Source organism: Paramacrobiotus metropolitanus, unplaced genomic scaffold (assembly GCF_019649055.1).
Source record: "Paramacrobiotus metropolitanus isolate TYO unplaced genomic scaffold, Prichtersi_v1.0 Parri_scaffold0000042, whole genome shotgun sequence".
Classification (NCBI taxonomy): Eukaryota; Metazoa; Tardigrada; class Eutardigrada; order Parachela; family Macrobiotidae; genus Paramacrobiotus; species Paramacrobiotus metropolitanus.
Window position 1 is genome coordinate 1061834 of NW_026570262.1, and position 22648 is coordinate 1084481.

General features: G+C 42.3%; 2 protein-coding genes across 2 annotated transcripts; one reads left to right on the top strand and one right to left on the bottom strand.

The window, feature by feature from the left end:
* Window positions 1–751: 751 nt before the first annotated feature.
* Window positions 752–17926, top strand: LOC129590743 (neuroglian-like). The gene is given in 16 exon segments (XM_055486110.1): window positions 752–1375; window positions 7266–7616; window positions 8203–8514; window positions 9046–9469; window positions 9634–9821; window positions 10593–10724; window positions 11118–11264; window positions 11388–11675; window positions 12340–12883; window positions 13391–13505; window positions 13687–14035; window positions 15267–15442; window positions 15515–16120; window positions 16296–16472; window positions 16600–16765; window positions 16968–17926. Coding segments are annotated over 15 exon segments (3921 nt in total). The 5' UTR covers window positions 752–1375; window positions 7266–7489; the 3' UTR covers window positions 17138–17926.
* Window positions 17927–21446: 3520 nt separating this feature from the next.
* Window positions 21447–22568, bottom strand: LOC129590789 (uncharacterized). Its single transcript, XM_055486163.1, has one exon. It carries the CDS (start codon window positions 22554–22556, stop codon window positions 21747–21749), a length of 810 nt encoding a protein of 269 aa, XP_055342138.1. The 5' UTR covers window positions 22557–22568; the 3' UTR covers window positions 21447–21746.
* Between the last annotated feature and the right edge of the window lie 80 nt (window positions 22569–22648).

Below are 22648 nucleotides of genomic sequence, written 5' to 3' on the forward strand. Positions count from 1 at the left end.
TCAGGGATGCGTGGAGAAACTGGTTTTAATTTCTGTTCTGCACAATCTCACTATGACTGTTGCAACGATAATTACTGGATCCATGCGGTTTGACTTACTGCCCGCTGTTTGCTTCGCTTTCTTACAGTATACTCGATCTCCTGGCGTCGTAATCCTTGCATGCATAAAATAAGCTGACCGTTATTTTCTACAACGATACTTTACCTGTTACTTAAATGAGGAAATTCTTACAATATGTAGTTAAATATTTATACCTATTGTGTTCGTGTGTAATTACGTATTACATGCTTCTGTATTGACGTACCGCGAAAGTATGTAAAAATGGTGAAACTTATCATTTTAATGTCAAGCAAAAACCTTTATGCAAGAAAATCTCTCCTGGTAATTTTTCCAGCTGGTTCACTCTTTTATAATACGTACAGTATGCGGTGATTCTCTGTGTACGACATAAGAAGAACAAGATTTTTGTAACAGTGACGAATGATCGTTCTTATGGTTAGGTCCCAAACTGTCAGTCTCGGTGTTCGGTATTTTTGCAGTCTTCGTTTTCGGGAGTTATGCAATCATGGTTGTGTCACAAACGACAACCGCTGACATATATCACCGGCTCAGGTAAGTTCATTACTTTCTCCCGGCGTGCATCACAGCTAGTTGCGTCTGGTGAATTTCAGCCAATGAGCTCAGCTAGTGCAAGCTTCAGGCGTTTTTTTGTCTGGATGGCTGCAGCCGCGCGGCCGGCGTTCGTGCTTGGTACAATTGAACACGGCACACTGGCGTTCATGGCGGGTTTTTTCTAGTGTGTGGAGAACCAGTGGTACATATATGCGGCTATATGCTGCTACACAGCAAGAGGGACAAAGTAAGGCGGGTGCATTTTACCGTGACTGGCAAGAAAGTATTTGTGTTGTTGATGCCACCGGCAAGCTGGAAGAATAACACTGTGTTAAGTTATCGAGCGCGCGAGCCGTCGCTAGTATTCCGCCAGTTCGTCGGTTAAGTTACCTAACCCATGGGCTTATTAGCTCGGCAATCTAACAGTATCAGGCATTGATGGATCCTCGGTAAACGGACGTATATTATAGTGGTTGAGCCGTCAACCGCCGTACCACTGTGAATTCCCTTTGTCGAGCAGACAGCTTCTTCCCTGTCTTGTTTTTCCCAGGGAGGCAATCCTGCTTGAAAGTCCAGCCACGCCTTTTTTATTTGCTACGTGTTGGTTCGATAGAGCGCATCTCGCGTATATATATGTTTGTGCGGCGCGCGCGCCAGCGGATTGAGTAATCCTGCGCTTGCCGGGTGCTCGGGCCGAAACCACGTTGGATGGGAGAGGAGAAGATGGATCTATATATGCCGAATACAGCATGCGTATGATGATGTAAGTTTACTTTAGCCTTTCTAGCACACAACCAGAGCACAAGGATTGGGAACTACGGGCGGAAACGATCCTCAATTTCTCTCTCCCTTCTCTGTGTTCCCTTTCCCTTCTTGAAAATTGACAGTGAACTGTCGTAGTAGTTTTTATACTGCTGTGTGTGTGTCTGCTGAGCTGTTTTGTTTTGGATATTTCCAGCTCGCCCTTATTCCGCTAGACAGTATGTCTGTGTCTATATATTGCTCAAAGGTAGTTGATAGAGATAGCTCGGGTTGTTAAAACGAATTTTTATTACTTCCACCCCGGGAAACGTAGCGAGATTATGTCGCAGCACTTGTAATCCGACTGATTCATATTTTCCTGAGCCCTGCATTGCGCAAGAAACGCTGACGAAGGGGTATGAGGCAGCAGCACACACTTGGACATTCACTGGATATACTGATGTATCAGAGAGCAATGATATTATATATCCACAAACGCATATTAAACCCATTTTAATCTGGGTCTGGATATTGAGGACAAACAGGAGGTATGTTATGCTTCGGTATAGATCGAATTAGGTAGGTATTCGCGTTTGGAAAGGGCTTTATTTATACAAGCTATACCGCTACCGTTGGCAATATTACAGCGTGATTCTGTGATAAGATAAAGCCAGTTAAACTCAATATTTATACGATCACATACGATTGTTTGTCTATTTGCGGTTTTGATCGTACGGAAGCCGGTCGTTGCAGAAATGGGATATTTCATACGCTCTCTTGCGGAATTATTACCTCGCGCAGATGAACACAGAATTGCATTTAGGCAGTACAGAAGTGCATTTTTTCTGATTGATACCGTTAAAAAGTCATAGAGCAGCAGTAGTTTGTATGATCGATTCAAAGGTTACGTAATTCTTCGCATTTTCGGATCGATGATCAGAAAAGCACGACAAAAGTCGTACGATTCATTGGATTTATAAATATGACATAATGTTTATATAGATATTATGCAGCAAATTAGCATGGTGATTGAAGGCGGACATAATGCGCTGCGCCTAACGATATTTGGTGATGCGAAACACTAGCGTACGTGTTATTTTGCGATGCTCAAATAGTTGCTGTTGCGATGGTGGTGTATTGCCCCTTGTGTTAACTGATATCCTTGCTCGTATAATACACCATGCATTTTGATGGGGCTTTTTTTGGTTTGTTGAAGAAGATTCGTCGCCCGTAAGTGGCATGCTTACTTTAGCCGAATAAGTGAGAATTGCTTATGGATATCGGTTCATCTGGTGGTTTTAGAGTGGTGGTAAACCTTGGCGTAATGTTTGTACTTCCTGTACCGATGCTTGATGATGAGCCTATTATTTGAGACACCCTTACGCACACTGGGCAGTGAGCAGCTGCCTGGCTGCTCCGTAATAACCAGCTAAACCAGATATGTATTTATATTTATGAGCGGTATTTGCTTGACGACGGTGACGAGCAGTTCTAATGGAAATTCGGTTAGGGATCAGTGTATAAACAATGAGGCCGGGTTTGAATTTCATATGCATGTTTGTAGGTGAAGTGGTGAAGTTAATGTGTCCTAGGAGGGATATTGGCATTGCGCCGGCGAATGCCCATTTATATATTTTCCTTTGATATCAAACTACGATTAATGTGTGGTGCCTTGGCTTGGTATACACTGACATGGACATCTTGCCTAATGCATTTTTATTACCTAATTACAATTCACCGAGATAAACCCCACCGAAACCACTATTTGGTTGACCTAGTCTTGAAAGTATTTTAAATTTCTTCCATTTCGTCGTAAGTTTAGGGTTGATTCGATGCGTAAATTAGGTTTACAGATGGTCAGTAGTACTGGCATCAGTATTACAGCTCATCAGAATTCAAATTACGTTTTTCTGCAACCAAGTTGCATGTCAGTATGGACAATAATAACTACATGAATTCCAAAACCTCGCAGAATTGTAGGTCTGTATTGTTACCGTAAGCCATTTACAAAATAGATAAATTTATTACATTTGTTGACACATTCTGTAAAACAATTTGTCAACTTTCTTCGTAATTCTCAATACATGCACAGGCAACAGTTTCTAGCGAAACCACGGCTGTTCCGATGCAGACAGTCGTTAACATTTACTGATATTTTGTAGTTGCTTTTGATATTTTGTTACCGTTGGCGGTGGATAATACCTAAAGTCTATAGATTCAGAATTATAATTAATAAAATTATTGTGAACTGCCTACTGCCAAACACACGAAGTATGAAATAGTTATGTTTTCATAAATCTGCAGACTTTTTACGTTTACGTTCACGTAAAAGGCAATTTTCTACGACAGCAAGCATTTAAGCGCTTCACTTAGCGATTCAACCGTAGGCATCATTAGTGTCAGACATAATATTTATTCGTAAAACTGCGGATTAAAGAGCGTCTACAAGTAATTATATCTTGCAATGGTTCCAAGCGTTTGTTTGGTAACATCGGATTACTTTCGTTTGTGCTTTCCGTTGTCTCTCTGTCATAAAAAAGAAAAACTTTCTGTAAGGTGTAATTAAGCAGTAAAAGCTTGACGGATAAAGCACGTACCTATACCAACAACTTAGATATCCAATTTCGCCGGAAAATTTTGTCGTTTCAACTACGAAACACAGAACCGATATTTTGTTTTATACAGTATGTCGATCGTAAATAATTTCGATTGCTTTCAGTTGCAAGTGCAGCGTTTGAATAAATTTTCTTGCCGCTCTAGATTTGTTTACGCGCCACGAATAATTAGATTTAATACTAGCATTGAGCTGAAGATGATAAACATCCAGTCAAGTTGTACAGTATTTTATTTTGTCGATATTGTTCTACATCTTGTCTTTTAATCAATATGTACAAGATATAAAGTTGCAAAACCGTAATGAAGCGAATACTTAACAACACAGGGGTGCTATTAGTTCCGGCAACATTTATCCAAGTAGGTTGTTTTGGGAGAGACGAAATCGGCGGGAATGGCTGGTCCGAGCTGAGTGATTAGTGGTGTTTTGCATCGAAGCTGCGTCCGGTTGGCAGTCGGCGTTCCGGTGATAGCTGGCCCTCAATCCGGGAGAGGCCCAGAACGGGATGCGGCATGTGCGCGCTGTATATCTGCATGCATCGACAGATTAATATTCAAGCTGGGCATATGATAACGAGGATTGATGTGCATGTTTATGAATGGCGCCCGGCACTAATTACTAATGGTATCTTCCTTTATTTCCGGTCCGAAATTGATCGACAGTGGTAAATACTGAATACTTGATTCGTTGGAGTATGGTACCCTTGTAATTCGTTAACTAAATATGTACAGTATTTTAAGATGCGGTCTCGCAGTGTGTATACTGCGGAGGTGGTAGTTACAGAACAGTTCGTGCACCAAAAATTGTATTATCTTAATAAATAATCCGAACACTCATTAAGCTGTGGGTGTTGCATTGTTAGTTTTGACAAGTGTCAAAAGACACTTTTGAAGAATTCAAAAATACAGACTTACCTCATACATTTCGAAATGTCGCTCTTGTACGTCAGCCATAACATGCGCCATTGATTAATTTATAAGCGGTATTTTCGGATACCGGTGATACGACAATATTATTACACTGCATTAATTACGATGCGTCCGGCGCTTCTGCTGCCTTTTTGGAAATTGTGCTTTTTTTATTAATCAATCCAAGGAGCTGCCAAGATTGTAGAGGTTATCATGACACCCTTTACGTATTAGACGCATGTGTAATTACAACAGAAGCTGGAAGATGGGTAGAAAATCGATTAGCAATCGAATCGTATTTGGCAGCTGGGAACAGTCTGCCTTTCTTTCGGTATGACAAGAAACTGTATAAACTGGACGAGGAGTCAGTGGAAGAAGGCAAAACGACCAATAAGGATACTTGACATTTTAGTGGGTTCCTTACGAGAGTTTGTAATTTCTGGAATTTTTTGCTCCGATGATGATGATCCTGTGATAACGTAGACGTGCCGTACTGTAGAGTCTGTACATGTGCAAGTAGTGCTAGCAGAAAAATTCAGATACTTATTTGCAGTTGCTGGTACTTCTGGGTGCTGATCGAGGATTAAGATTTCAGTTTTTGTAAAATGTTAAGTTATTTACAAAATGCGCTTGATTCGCAATTCGCTCCTGTAGATTTGCATAATGTCGTACGACCAAGAAATCCAGGTTTTTGTTTCCCCAGTAATTGCCGGCTGGCCGTGGAATAGTCATTGCGTGTTGCAGGTGTGCAGCATTACAGTTCCTAAGGCTGAGCGGTTTAGTAGTGAAAATTTTACTGCTGGCGCATGTCACCGCATACTAAAATTTTTTATAGCCAACCCAACCCAAAATACTGTTCCGGAAATCGGATGTCATTGAAATCAAAACGTTGCAGGAGTTGTTGATTATTATAATCATTGTACAATACTATAATAAATTTTATAAAACTTATTATGAAAAGGTAACTCATGAGATACGAGATCTGTATTTTGGTTACTTAATTGCTGGTTAATTATCGCTACTTGGTCTACTGTAGTATAGTATGTTATGATAAGGAGAATCTGTAGCACACATTTTGAACGATTTTCTGTGTTCAGTGGAACGCATAGGACGGAAAGCCATTGGTGGGAATTGTGCCATTTTTCACACTCCGCAGCAGTCTCACCAGCTGTGCGCAGCGATTATTCCGTTACACCATATGGCCACTATAAAAAATTAGTGGCTAGAGGTTTTTGAATTCGCCGATTGAAAATTCAAAGGCTTTTTTGCAGTGTTTTGATCGCTTCTGTGATCATGCGGCTACGATGCCGAGAATTAAAAAAGGAAACCGGAAGGAAGCACTGCATAATGGCATTTCGAGACCTACTTTCACGTTGTCATCCATAGCTAGCCTGACGCATTCGTCTATTTTGACCGAGGCATTTTGTTAGAATAAAAATATTGCAACGAAGTTTCAGCTGTAGTTATTCTTTATTGTACCAATGGTAATGGAACAAATTGGATATGGTGCCTAGAATAAATGGATAATATACTAGCAAATTTGTTATTTCTACATATGCTCATTACTATAAGTAATGTTCTAATTAGTTAACAAAACTATGTTTTAACAAATGTCAACTTGATTAGTGAATTTAAATGGGATGAGCTTGAACTTAACAGCCTGAAGGTTTGTTAACGTTTTCGTTTTTCATATCTCGTTCGGGTACTGTATTTTACAATCTTGCATGCCGGGATGCTGCAGTGATTCAAACCAGTATGTGATCTTCATATGGTTTGACAAATTTGGTCAGTACGGAAACACTTCGATTTGTCAATTCCCGGCAGTCAAACGGGAACTCGGTCAGTGATAGTCCATTGGCTTGCCAGTATTGCAGTGTGTGATTGATCCCAAGGCAAATTATTTGCGCGGATTACTTGTCTAGCGCATGCTGGTCATCTCAGTACTTAACTATAATTTACGATGTTACCATATTGTATTGGATGTTTTATTGCTTTCGGGAAACGTGTTGTTGCCATTTTATTCTGCTGATCAAACGTGAAAATGTATAATCCGTATAATGTACAGTCTTCATTGAATTTACGTGTAAAATAATCATGGAGTATATTCTAAACTACTGCTACTACAAGAAATACCGGTATATGTCTAGAAAATTCTAATTTGAACTCATTGTCAGTTGCTTGGGTAATTTATTAAGGGTTTTACTATTGGAACAGAAATATATTTTGCGCGAATACGGTGCATGCCTTGCATTTGAGGCACTTGAAAAAGCAACGTAATTAATTTTGATAAATTTTGCACGCTGTGGAAACCGAATCAGTTCAGCCCGATGTTAGCCATCACTCCTCAACATCCATATGCAGTGCAGTGTAACCAAGATACTCTTTTGCAGTTGCCCATGTTGTGCTGGCTATTGATCCTGAATACCATTAATTGCACTGCATGGGGTTGTAAGAAGGAATTCATTCCCGAGCATTTGTTCTAATGGGATTGTGCAGGCCGAGGACAGCCGTCATATACCCGGGCCCATCAAACGGATATTGTGATTCTTGATAAAATTTGTACCTCGCAATTGACTGCCTGAAAAGCAACCTGACGCTCAAATTTGTGGAAAAAATGGACGATATGCAGAGGCGGCTTCCGTCCAGCGCCGGTCTGCATGCCGGCTGCTTGACAATTTTTTCCAAATTTATAACTCTCCTGCTGTTGTTTCTCATTTCGTCTGGCACTTCTGTGAGAGCCGGTAAGTGGATTAACCACTTTGACATTTCGTGCCACGGCCAAATCCAAGAGTATAATGTGGCAATTTATGCCATAAGAAAGTAAATACATGATGATATGGTCCTTTGCATGCATGCGCCGCCGAACGCACTGATCGCTTGTTTTACAAACACGCTAACAATAATATGAGTAAAGATGATTATTACCCTAGAAATTATTAAGACTACAAATTGATTCTCCTTTTATCTACACTGATTAGTTTGTTAAGATCAATATTTCACAATTTTTCGCTTTGATTTATCGCTTTATTTTATATTGTCTTATAATGTCTTGTATTTTTAGAAATGGATAACCATTGACCACTGTTACGATATATAACATAATTTAGACAAATAATACAGCAAATTTGTGCATCATATGTGTAGAAACAAAAATAACAAATTACGAAAAGAGAATTAGACGGTAATTACAGGCTAATTTAGGCCATCAGACATTTGCATGCCTCGCATTTTTTTGTACATGTAATTGCGCAGTATTCGTAGCTGCAGTAACTTTTGCTGACGAATACCGCCAATTTCGTCTTGTGGTGCATAAAAATTCGCTTTTAGTGACGACGCCTCCCTATATGGTACGGGAGCCACCTCATGAACTTTTATATAAATTATCAAATCCAAATCAAGAAGACAGGCCAATAGTGTTGGACTGTGAAGCGAATGGCGATCCTATACCTGAATACAAATGGACCAAAAACGGACAGGAATTTTCGGTATCGGGTAGCGATGATCGTATAGCACAAGAGCCGGGAAAAGGCACTTTGACAATACATCGACCAAAGGATATCGACGAGGGATTGTACCAGTGCCGGGCTGAGAATTCCTATGGAATATCACTGTCAAATGCTGTTTATCTACGACGTGCAGGTACTTATTTTCTCATCAATCAAGGAGTCAGGCACAAATGATACAGAAAAAGTTGTCCGTGTTAACTGTACCATAAGGACTGATTTGTTGTGTCTTAAATAAACTGTCAATACGATCAAGGCTAAATCGGTCAGGAACTTGAAGAGTTCAATAATAGCATCAACAGTTTAGAAATGCCTTTTATTCTGCGGTTTGTATAATCAGGCAAATTAACACTGTGCTCGATTTGTTAGAAAATTTGTTGCTGCACCCCGGTAAAAGTATCCTGTTTTCTATATTATAACCTCAGTATTTACAGTCCATGTGTTTACAAATACAGACTGTAAAATGATTGTGATTTAGCTTTATGTCATGCTGTTTTTGTTAATACTGTTTCATACCGTACTGTTCAATATTATCCTGGGAATCATGTTAATCACGATAAACTGGTGTCATTGTGGTTTGGATAGTAAAGAAATTATGAGGCCTTATAAATTAAAAACAAATTATAATTTTAAAAAAATTTAAAACTGGTGTATTCTACTATGGTAGGATTGGATACGTTTCGAAGCGGCGACATTGCAGAGGAAGTCGTGGTAGAGGAAGGTCAAGCTCTGACGATTAAATGTAACCCACCAACCGGAATACCCCGCCCTAATGTTTTTTGGATACTACAAAACCCGAGTGGGGCCATGACGACCGTGAACGGCAGTCGTATATCAGTTGATCCGGAAGGCGATCTACATTTCTCGAATGTGACCCTTCAGGACGCCAGCGGTGACGATACCTATGCTTGCTCAGCTTTTTCTCCTTTTTTACACGAATATAAAACCGGCGAACTGAAAAAACTTATTGTAAAGCCATCGGGATCAGCTGCGCCAAATAAAGTCTCCCCCGTCTGTCAGTACACATCACCCAAGCATGTGACGGGAATGCTGGGTCGATCCATCGACATTTCATGCATTTATGGTGGAACGTACGTATACATATAATATTACATCTATGTACCATATTTTACATTGTATCAGTGTATACAGTGCAGATGTAACGGCTGAATATTTTAAATGGATATTAATTGCTTGTCCAAGTGGCGTGCATTGATTATCCTGATGTATCTATCCATCCTCTCTCTCTTTCCAGACCACTGCCACAGATTCGATGGGAACGGGAAAATGCTCCACTACCGCACAAACGACACTTTCTCACTGATTTCGGGAAAGTGCTTAGAATAAAGGATCTCAAATTCGAAGATCAGGGCACATACAAATGCATTGCTTCCAACGGGATAGGTCAAATTGGCAGCCATGCGTTCACATTAACCATTGAATGTAAGTTAATCTACTCGCACACAGATACGAGTACATTTGAAGAAGCGATAAACAGATGCGCACTTCCATTTATTTTGCTTGCTATAGAGGCATTACTGGTCCTGTTTATACAAATGCAAAACTGATATGTATGTGCTAGTACATACAGGAAAATCTTATTAATCCCTCAGAAATTTAAATTAGCAACGATATAAAACCTTTGGAGTCCTTTAACTCTAAGAGATTCTAGACCATTTTCATAGATATTTATTACGTTTGCAGTGTTTTTATTTACCTATAAGCTATAACAACAAACAAAAATTGCTCACACTTCTGCAAAATCACAGCTTTAGATTCGGTTTTTCAGCTAGTAACAGATCTAGTTTGGAAATTTGGAAACACATGTACATATTGGGCTAGTATTGAAAATTCGTGCTCTAAATGAACATTGAATGCATATCGATGCGATATACCGGGAATTTGCGTGCATGTTAATTCTGGAAGTTTATTGATTGGACCAATTTGTACGACGGAAAGATACAGATTGCTCAGGGAAAGGGTCTGTTAATAATGCATTGTCAACTGTGTGAGGTGGTTTGATTTGGACAAGGGTCACTCGTGTGATACGGGTGCTGTTATACTGACTATTAAGTAATCACTTATGCTGTCAATCTATCTAATTCGCTATTGCTGTGAAGTGTACTGTATAATTACCGCATTAATCAGCCTGCCACCATCTCCACCAGAACACTGTTTTCCTTCTCCTAGTGTTTAACTCTCACTAATTTTCAGCTCAACCGTACTGGATTGTTGCACCCGAGCGGGTTACCAAGGCCGAAGACGAAAACCATGAATTTTCATGCATGGCAGGAGGCATCCCGGAACCCAGAATCCAATGGTTCGTCAACGGAACGCCCATTGAAAGTGAGTGCGTAATAAAACATACGCTAAAAAAACAACAATCATTGTTATGTGAAATTTATTGTAAAGAATTCGATTTGCACGTGAGCGGAACATACTTACGTAGTGGGTATGGATCGATCATTACCGGTTGCGAACTGCACCATGGGACTGTTGGATTTAGCATGCGGCATAATACTCTCCGTGCATTTGCATTTGATTCTGTTAGGCTCTTATAAGCAGTGCAACGATATTAATAAGATGCCAGTATCGTTGTCCGTAAATTCAATTTACAATATGTTTAGTGGCATTGGCCTTTTATATAAGCGGGCTTATATAAAATATCAATAAGTTACGATAACTCAAACTGGCACATTGTAATTGGTATATGTGTACAGCAATGCAATTTGATTGTAGATGTAGCACGGGCAGCCAATCGAGTAATCAATGGGAATAACATAACGCTAACCCATGTCCAGAAGGATGTCGATACGGATAACTATCAATGTAACGCCAGTAATGCCCACGGATATATCTTTGCCGATGTTTTCATAAACGTCATGGGTAAGCGCGCCAATATCTGTAGAGCATTGCCTATCGAGACTACTTGTTGGCACATACTATTCTCCTCATTTCTAAAGCAAATGGTAATTTTAAACATCGATCAATTTCCGTCCCGTTCTGTAGCCATCGAGGCTTCCATAACTGAGACCCCCGCTGCACTCTCGGAAGCCGTGGAAGGCGCACTGGCCACTATTACTTGTCGGACGTACGGTGCGCCGCAGCCGACTGTCATCTGGGAAAAGGATGGACAGATTGTCAATGCCCAACCCGGCATAGGATCGCGCTACGAGATTAAAAGAAACGGAGACCTGCTTATCAATGGTAGCGACTTTGCCGACAGTGGAAATTACACTTGCGAAGCGAGAAATCGCCTCGGCTGGCAACGCGCTTCCGGCCGGCTTGACATTAAGAGTACGTAGTTGACCCTTGCATTTTAACTATGTTGACGGCTGCAATCGCTTTCACCGGAAGTTACAGAAAGCGGCCCCTTCAGGAGAATCTTATCGAAAATCAAATCCTGTTTGCATCTTAATTGAAGAAAACTTCAAACCAGCTGCCTTGGCAGTTGGCGATAAGGTCAAGGTGGAACTTGGTGGTGCTCTTTAAATCGGTCGAAAAACTGTATATAAAATATTCACAGCTCATAAAAATCAATAATTTTTCGACAAATTTAATGTTTAAAGCTAATTTTATAGTTATAGTTTTAGCAACAGATCGCTATTCCACGGTAAAAGTTTTGGGTGACGGTATTAACTTTGTCCGACTTTCGAAAGTCTACAAAAATGCATATTCATGTAGCAGTATAGCGTCGAAAAGCTGGCGCCCAACAACTAATGCTGTATGCGGCCGGTACGCTCAGGATCAGTAAGTACCACACAACGTGCAAATCAATAGTCTGCAGCGAAAGTAGCCCACTCATCCATATTTCCTCCTTTGTGCATTCTTATTCAATATTTGTAAATTAGTATTTCGCCTCATTCGCACTAGGAACGTTCAGTACAAGTGTCATTCTTAAGTAGGTCACACATTTATTGTAGTGAAGAAGGTTATTAAATGTAACGGTGTGGATTTTTAGGGAAAACAAAAATAACGGCGCCTCCGGAAGATATCGAACGGAATGCCGGTGATTCAGCGACATTCCGCTGCTCGGCCAGCAGCGATCCCAATCTGGAAGTGCAGATCGAGTGGGCACGCGATGACGAAGCAATTAAGCCCAGCGAGAGTGGCCGCATATTCCAGAGCAATGACAACAGCCTGACCATATCCCATACTCAAGAGGTCGATTCTGGAATATATAAATGTATTGCACGGACGCGTTTAGACCGCGTGGAAGCCACGGCGTCGCTGGTAGTCCGTGATGTGCCCAATCCGCCAATTAACGTCAAAGTTCAATGTGAACATCGTACCGCAATTGTCTCATGGGGAAACAATGGAGATAACCGTGATCCAACTTTTGAATACATAATCGAATACAGTACATCGTTTGAGCCCGGTGCCTGGAATGAACTCAAAGACAAAATTCCTCCTGGTGATTTATCTCAATCAATAGAGCTCAGTCCGTAAGTTTATTCGCTTCGCATTCTATGCAACAATTTCCACACAATAATAAATGTCCCATTGTATTATAAAAAAACAAAAACAGCTTTACTGACAGCATGACCACTGTCGCATCGTAGGGTTGCCATTGCCAAACTGCTGAGAGACAAACATATATAAACTGCTCGTAAACACGAATTGCTGTTGCACCTGTGCCATAACGTTGCAATTTTGTCAGCGTATAATTTTGGTCACTACTTTTTTCTTACATATTATATTGTACCGTAGTTTGTGTATAATATAACGAAACTAAGCTACGTACAATGTTCCCTTAGTGAACAAACACTCCCTTTTAACGCTTTAAACATTGTAAATCTTTTAATTTTTTACCTGTAAAACTGGAACGCTACAACTAATAAGACAAATCGTAATTATACTATTTTAGAATTTCATATTTATGAATATTGCCGGCATTTATCGAAAGCGCTAAAGGTTACGGCTTGTTGGACTCAGCAATGGTGTCAAATTATACGGATATACCGTGAATAAAAGCGCGCAATGCGTATGTATGGATGCAGCGTACACTGCAGCATGTCCGCTCCAAGCCAAGAGGTCTGCACTACGCCGCCGGATATACCGTACAAGAATCCCGATAATGTCCAGGGCAGAGGGGATAATCCGAGTAATCTTGTCATCTCGTGGACGGTACGTATGCTCATATAGTCTGCATACAATGCCCATACAGTGCGTACACTGGGCCATATCCCATCAGCTTATGCTAATCATCCGCTGATTATTCATCAGCACTTTGCTAATCCACACTAGTGGGACATAGTCGCAGCCGGAAACCGTTGATAATTTTCAACCCGCTTGATTATCGTTACAGCCCATGCCGCAAATTGACCACAATGGTCCGGGATTTTATTATGAAGTGAAGTATATCAGAGCCGATCCCGATCCAAATGCCCAGCGGATAGAGGACAGTATCCCCATTAAAGACTGGCGTCAGAGTAGTGTGACCATCACCAATCAACCGACGTATGTGCCTTACGATGTGCGGGTAATTGCCAATAATGATCTCGGCCGCTCTCGGGCGGCGGATGGGGCGCCAATTCGGGGCTTTTCCGGCGAGGATCGGCCTACGACGGCTCCGGGCAAGCCCCAAGCGAATAAGCTCGTCGACGGCCGAACTGCGGAAATTTCGTGGCCACCGGTTCCGGCTGACTCCATTAAAGGTGAGTATTTACTGAATCCTGAAAAAGTGAATTATCCAACTCTGAAATTCAAAACGATTGGTTCGATGGCTGCCAAAAACAAGTAGCTGGCCGCTATGGTTCTTTATGGCTTGTGTCCGTAATATCGACAGGGATAATTACTGTATCTGTACATGACAACAACATATGCACAGAGGTTGGTTGTGCTATATTCTGATCAACAGTCTTTTTTAGCTTTTAAATTTATTACCCTGTTAAGATAGGTCTATGCACGATACACTGAACATCCATATATTGTCCGCGACTTTAATGCTATGCAGTAGTATTTTTGGAAGCACATCGCGTATGCAGGAAACTGCAATAATCTAATTTGATTAGATGCTACTGCAATAAATTTTTTATCGATTCATCTGCACGAACTGTATGCTGTAGCCATGAACTGTTTCCCGTTGTGCTTTTACGTAAGGTTTTATAAACTTACTATGCAATAGCGCTGCTCGTTGACCTGCGGCTGGAGTTCCTCGTATGTTTTTGTAGCCGGTGCTTTCATGCTTTATTGTCAGCGTGACCTGCTTTTAGTGGCCGGGTTGTCAGAAACAAATCCCAAATATTAGTGGAATATTGATTTTGGATTATTTTCTTAAATATAAGAGCTTTTCAAAAGTGGCTTACATTGGCTAAAAACGGAGTCACATTGTTTGTGTCACTTTCAAATCTCTTGCTCTGATATGACGCAAGAGGTTAAAATTTACTTTAGGAACGTCAAACTGCTCAGCAGTCTGCATCAGGAAAAAGGTACTCTTGTACTATTCCCGTACGTACTGCTGTGGTTGTAAGAATAATAATTATTATTATTGATAGTGATCGCTGTGAATACAAGTGTACTGCACGATGTTGCCAAAACTGACGGCGAAATTTATTTCATTGTTCAATGCTGATGATTTATATGAAAATTTTGAATTTGGTACTGCATGTACCGGTACTCTACTTCGATATGTCAAAAAGTTAAAACAAAGGTACGACGACGTCACGACTTGCTGTTAGTTCGTGCAACATTAAACGCACAAAGTGAGTCGATGAAAATCATCGTAATTTAGAAATGTTAATGGAATTAATTAAAAACGACCCCGTCTCGCAAAGTTATTGATATTATTAAGTAGGCGTCAAAATCTATTCTCAAACATACAGTATTAAAGCAAGTGGTCGAAGATAGTGATGGCTCAGCATTAATGATTTTTTCGTTTCCTTGTAGGAGATTTTAAGGGCTATAAGGTTCAAGTAACTCCGACAGGAGAAACAACGCCTAGGGAGATACGCGTTGGACCAAATGCATCCTCGGCGGTTGTGGATATACTGAAGCCAGCCAGCGCAAACACCATTCGGGTACTGCCATACAATGGACAATACGATGGTCCTGCTAGCGATGAGGTATGGACTGCACGAACAAACTGCCGCATACAATTGCTGGAGACTGTAAATATCCACTTCCTTTTTTTCCAGCTCGTTATTGAAACCGAATCCATGCCCCCGGGCCGACCGGGCGATTTCAAAGCGTATCCCATGGGACGTGGCGCCATCTTTCTCGAATGGAAGGAGCCCACTGAGCCCAACGGCCGACTCACGCATTACGAGATCGAGTCCCGCACTGTGGAAGGACTGGCCGTTTCAGATCCCATCAGGGAGGCACAGAATGTCCCGCTCAGTGTCAACAATCTGAAATTATCGGGATTGACACCTGACACCAAGTACCGGATTTATCTGCATGCCGTTAATGATAAGGGGCGCGGCGAGGCCGGTATTGTGGAAGCGGCTACCGACTCCAATCGGACGAGTGAAGCGTTGGCGCTCCTCCCACCGCCCGGCACACCGGAGTATCTAGTAGCCGGAAAAACCAATGATTCCCTGATTATTGCCTGGCAGCCACAGGCGGCCGCCGAAGGAGGTCACCGCACAGGAGAATACTTTTACGTGCAGTATAAACGTGCAGGTGACGGGGAATGGAAATCAACCGGGCCCGTAATGGATAGTTTGCAAACGGAAATACATCCTCTGGAGCCTGGAACGACCTATGACATCCGGGTTGTGGCGGTGGAAGGCAACCAAGAGGTACAGAGTAACGTTGTTTTGTACGTACATGTCCATCACTGGCTGACATTTGAGAACGCAAATCGGGTATAAAGTTTCAGGTTAGGTCGGTGTGATTAATTATAGCGTGTTAACAAACCGCGTTGTGGGGTTATTTTGCAGTCCGATGTATTTTGATGCATATTGCCTGTTGTAGACACCGGGACCGATTAGACAAGAAAATACACTGGGCGTTCGAGAAGGCGACATGGCTCCTGGCGCATACGCAATCCTGCGCAGTGGATGGGTTATTGCCGCGATCATCATTGCAGCGATTATTGTGCTCATTTTCCTGATCGTATGCTGTTACTACTGCTGCAGGAAGAAACGCGGGGTGAGTTTTTAACTTCCTTTAGACGGAAAGGGTTACCGGGAGAAATCATGATGGTTGTTGTGAAACAAATCTGGCAATCATATTTTTCTTGCAAGTATGTTTTATTCCCATAATTTTTCTGGCACAGGGAAAATACGCGGTTAACGAAGGTGACCGTGAGCGAGGAAAGCAGATGCCTTATGAGTATCAAAAAGCTCCCACATTACCGGCTGCTTCGAATAATCTTCCTAAAGTCCGACCCGGTGACGGTCCTATAAACGGAGATGAGAGCGCCTCCATTATCAGTAAAGAAGGTAAGCAGCTCAGTGTGTTTTTCGTAAATAATGGCTTTGTCCGGCTTCGAGTGTTGGGATTAACAAATCGATAATTTTGGTGGAAGCACAACAACAGAATACCTACGTGCTGTGCAAGCACTTTTGCCACGCAGACTATTAGTACTATAATATAAGACTCGTTAAGTTTTTAACTTAATTTTCGCACACCGGTGTTTTTCAGTTGAAGGTAGCGAAGCCGACAGCATGGAGGAATACGCTGAACCCAATGATCCAAAAATGTTCTCCGAGGATGGCTCCTGGATTGGCCAGTATGCCTCGACGACAGTACGGTCAAACGATGCGGTTGTCACTACGAGCGTAAATCCGCCTTCCGGTTCAACGTTCGTCTGATCGGCGCTGTGCGCCCTCCGACACGCCGCACTCAGCGATCCCGGTTGTACAATTGTTCCCAAAATGCTGGACTGCCTAGTCTGAATCTCTAATTTTATATTCAGCCAGAATGCGTTTATTAACTCCGGAGATCCGTCTCCTGTGTGCCGCAATCTCTCTCGTTCGAATCTGATAGTTTCGCTGAATCTTCCTGTTATATTTGGACTCTTTTTGTGATTTCGAAGCAGAACAAGTTCTTTTCTACCAAGAATCTTCTTGGTAATTCGGAACATTCCATATTCATTAATGTAGGACAATGAAGATTTATTTGGTTTGATTGTCATGCATTTTTCCTCCTCAACGGATTATCTCTCTGGACACAACGGCATAACTGACTACTGCCTCTTCCCGGTCTTGAAAAGTGGTTTTATTTCTGGAATTTTCATTTTTATATACCTGGACCTTGCCTGAAGTAACGCCAACGTTTTGGGGAATTTTTTCTACCCTTTGACCTGCAACTCTTCAGATGATTTCCTTCTGGTTTGCATTTTTTGTTGTTTAATTAATTAATAATACGTGTTCTCTTTGAGCGTGTTGTCGTTGTCTTTGTACCTCGTGGGAGTGGACTCTTTATGAAGTATGCGGCATACGTCATGGTAAATTTGGAACTCAATGATGTTTTTACTGAGGAATTATTTTTCATGTGCTAGTGCCGATGCATACGAGTAGATAGACAGACGTCTAAGATGTTTAGTGTCTACCTTGAGTTATTGTTTTATTTGTTTTGACGAGTTTAATAAAGTCGTGCGCCTGTAACTGATACTGCCACCTGCAAAATCGCAGACACATTCAGTTCGCAATTTTATGCTAAAACTGTTTCAGGTAATGGCTGCAATGATGATATGGTCAGATCGAACAAAACAAGTAAAAGAAACAAACGGTTTTGATTTGAATTAACGTGTTTTCATATCGGTGACTATCAGTAATGTGGTCACTGTAGTGATACTGTGATACATCATTCAAAACGTGTGGCCGGCCAGTTGAGGCGGTGCTTTTTTTCACATGCCGACGTCATGCATGGAGCAAAAAACCTACAATACTTCGATATCATAAAGTTTAAGACTGTAAAATACTTACATGCAGGTACATGTTAGCGCCACTTAGTGCTGATTTTGACTGCTCTCCAGATCTTTCCTTGAATATCAGTGGGATTAGAAAAATTTAAATAATATGAAGCGTGTTTGTTTAAGATAAACTGCCTGAGCCCTGAAGTCAAAACACAACAAGTCTCTGTATCCCTGTAGAAGCACTTTTTAGTCGTAATCTTTTATTAGTACTGTAACTTAAACTACATGTACTGTGCCTTACGGTACATTCGGTAAAAATGAGTACGTACGTATTAAGTTTAATACGTTCAGAGTTGGTCACAAGCAAAAAATTTATTCACCACTGTATAACATTTTTATTTGTCTCACTTTAACTATTAATTGCAAATTTGCAGTTATTCTTCGAGTAGGTTCAGTTGATCGCTATGTTGACCTCATCAACACAAAAAAGTTCGAATGTAATTTCTGGGACTGCAATCGTTGCCGCAATACTGCCTACTCGTAGAGGTCTACAGTATTTTACGCAGGCAAGGGTGGAATTCTTCAATAAAATTAATATGAAAATTTATATAATAAACAAGTTGCAAAACTGTGGTTTCTATGGTTCCAAAAAAAATTATGCTATGGAACATGTGCAGCAAGCGCAGTAGTAATTTAATAGGTTGTCAACTTAAGGCAATTACTGTAAGTTCGTCAATAATAAACACAATTAATTCAGAAAAAAACTTACCTTTGCTCATAAAGTAAGTACTATTTAACGCTTATCGAGCTCTCGGAAGTGACATCTTTTGCCGCTGAAAGGATGCCGGGGCTTGTAGTCTATGCCGCACGATGTCCGTGCGGTGCACTGACGACGGAAGGCAACCGCAGGTCGCTTGGCAAATAAACACAAACCGCGCCGGACACCCCCAAAGCGGAACGCAACCCCCAACCCGGAGCGGAACCAAACACAAACGGCAATTTTACTGAAAAACTAAACCGCCAGTACAGATGACATATTAGTAAGCAATTTTGAAATAAGGAGAGTGTCAGACTGAATATAACGATTAAGCATCGCTTGACCAACGGCCAAGCATTCGAATCTGATCCGCTGGGATTCCGGCGATGGCAGCTGTAGTTGCAGCGCCAATTCGAATGGAATGGCATGAGTATGCAGGACCGAGGCATCTCTTGAATAACGTAGTCAGATACTGACGCGTTAGGAAAACTCCATCATGAAACATAAACAAAGGAGACACGGAAGTATGAAAGCGATCTCGGAATATTAAGTAATTACGAAAGTTAAGAACTGGACAAGTTTCACTGCGCAGAGGAGGAAGCAGAACTGTTACCGGAGCAAACTGAGAAGACTTCGAAATTTTTAGAGTCAGAAGAAGACCATGCGCTGAAATAGCCACATCAGATCTGAGAAGAGTTGACAGGGAAATGGCTGTCTGTTTGGGAGCACAGAACTCGGAAACACGAAGAAAACCATAGAAAGATACAGTAACGGCAGCCCGAAGCATTGCAATAGTGTAAGAAGGAATGGGGAGAGAAGAAATAAAACGAAGGAGAAAGACTAGTTTGTCCAAAGTAGCTCCATCGCGTTTGCGGACAGATTGCCCACGGATTCTCGTCCATCCAGAAAACATGAATGCCACAAACCGCTTATCCGGCAAGGGATCGCGATGGCCGTTTAAAAGATGATGAGTGATAACGGCAGAAAGGTATACCCGTGCAGTTGCACACGAGAACAAAAGCTGTTGAAGCAACGTAGTGCAGATCCGTATGCCTGACGGCTTGAGGGGGCTAAATGAGCGTGCAGTAGCGAAGTAATAGTGCAGTTAAACTGCGCTTGATTCATCAACGGGCATCCTGCAACATAATATTGATTAGTAGTTGTGAACCCAGCCAATGGTTATGCGCTCTGAGTACTACTTTCGGCGTGAACGTTGAGAACCGATCAAGGTAGGAAGAAAGGCTGGGAAATCAGGCGTAAACATGTCCGGTTCTGCAGAAGCTGTCTTATGTGCTTCAAAAAACTTGACCATCTCATGCCGGGATAATGCATCGGCCGCTAAATTCTCGCACCCAGGAAGGTATTTAATTCGTATGTGGAAATTATGGCGCGCAGCTTCAAAATGAATCGCACGAACGAGATCCATCACCCCCGAATGCTTACAAGAAAACTTTGCCCAGACTTGAGACACTGCCTGGTTGTCGGTGAAAAAGGTCAACCGCTTGCCATGCCACTGCGATCCCCAGTTAGAACAAGCAAAGAATATCGGCGCCATTTCCAACCAAGTTATATGCGGCTGGACGCATAAGATGCTGTCCGGCCAAGGGATATAAAACCACCGGCAACCGAAAATTGCACCACAGCCAGAGCCACATGCATCGGTGAATATCTGCAGAGAAGCACAGTCAGTCCAATTTGGTTCGATAAAAGAAGTTGTACCATTCCACAGAGGTAAGAACCGAATCCACCACTGAAGATCTGCGTGGAATTCACGGGAAAGAGTTACATGTTGACGCAGATCTTTAACGGACAGCGAAGTGTCGATCATTCGACGTAGAAAAATTCTCCCGGCAGGTATACATTTTGTTGCAAAACTGAGTTTTCCGATCAGACTCAAAAGGTCACGCTTGCAGCAGATGTTTTGGCCGAGAAAACTACGAACTCGTTTCGGAGCTCTTGGACTTTTGATGCAGGAATCGAGAGCGTTTGAGATTCGGAGTCAATGCAAATGCCCAGAAAGGTCAACTGGGCAGACGGACCTTCCGTCTTTTCCGGGGCTAAAGGAACACCGAGATCCTGACACAGGATGGCCATCAGCTCCGTGGCGAGTCTACACATCGGAGAGTTCGAAACACCAGCAAAGAAGAAATCGTCCATGTAGTGTAAAACATCTGCAAACTTTCCCACGTGAACGATAATCCAGTGCACAAACGAAGCCATGCGATCGAATATCGCCGGAGACGAACGGCAGCCAAAAGGCAAAACAACATCAAAGTAGTACTTATTGTCGAAAGAATACCCCAGGAGATGCCAATCATCCGGGTGTACCGGGATTAAACGGAAGGCGTGCTTGAGGTCCATCTTTGCCATTAACGCGCCTTTGCCGAGCCGCGTAACGATTCTCACAGCGTCGTCTACAGAGCAGAATTTCATTGAATAGGTTTTTTGACAAATCGAATCGTTCACAGAGTCGCCGAAAGGACGAGACAGATCCATGATTAGTCTCGCTCCACCGGTCTTTTTAGGTCGGACTCCGAGAGAAGAAATGACGAAATGTGGCAGCGGAATGTAATCGAAAGGTCCTAGCGTATGACGCAGACTGATTTCTTTGGCAAGGTACTTTCGTACAATCTCAGGATGGTTGCGAGCTGTCAGGGCATTGGGAGAGTAACGCGAGTGCTGAGAACCGGTAAACCCGATGACGAAACCGTACAACAATCCTGCAATGAAACTATTTACTGCTGCCCGATTAGGATACTAACGCAAATAACCCAGGAACTTAAAAGGGCGGAGTGGCGTAAATGGGTTAGCTTCTACTGGGACCGGTATGGTGCTCGCGAGTGTGACTGGTTTCGAAGCACTGGTCGCACACATGTATTCTTCGATGGGGGCATGGGGACTGGCACTTTCCCGCGTTGTAGTCCCTGCATACGGCAACGCGGGGCCCGCGAAAGGGCTGCGTTAAACGATAGGCGGATGGCTGAGATGGAGCGTTTGACATAACAGGCTTTGCACGTTGAAGACAAAAAGTCGCGTAATGATTCGGATCGCGGCAGACGAAGCATCCGTAAGGCGGCTTTGCAGATGGATTAAAAGCGGCATTGGGATGCGGCGGCAATTGAAGTGATGAGGTAAAACTTAAGTTCTGCGGAGGTGGCTGGTAAACCGCGGGAAAGGTAGGGATGGAACGCAACACATCCGCCATGATGGACGAATCTTCGGAAAACCAAGCTGTTTCATTCACATCAGGGAAGGTCATCCTTTCACGAAACCGGCGGTCGTAATCTAACCAAATCAATAAAGGTCGTGTTAATGCTAAACCTCTAATGATATCAATGTAAGCCAGAAAACCCGGGGCCAAGTCTGGATGATGGAAGATGCGATAACGGATGAAAATTAAAAATGCCTCCAGCCAGGAATTGAAGCTGTCGATTTTTCTGCGGCTGGTGGTTGAAGCTGCAGGAATAAGCTTGCCCTCCGAATCAGCAATATAAGTGCTGGGTTCCGATGATGTATCGATACCACGATGCATAGGCTGCAGTTTATGCAACTGGATAAACGAGCGACGATCAGCCAGCTGCTTGGATAGAGTCGGATCCAGTGCAGGCAAGCCCATATATGACGGAGGACGCTGTGACCCACCTGATGGCTGGGATAGGTCAATGAAAGGGGGTTGTATTGACCGGCGAGGAAGATCAGCGACACTCG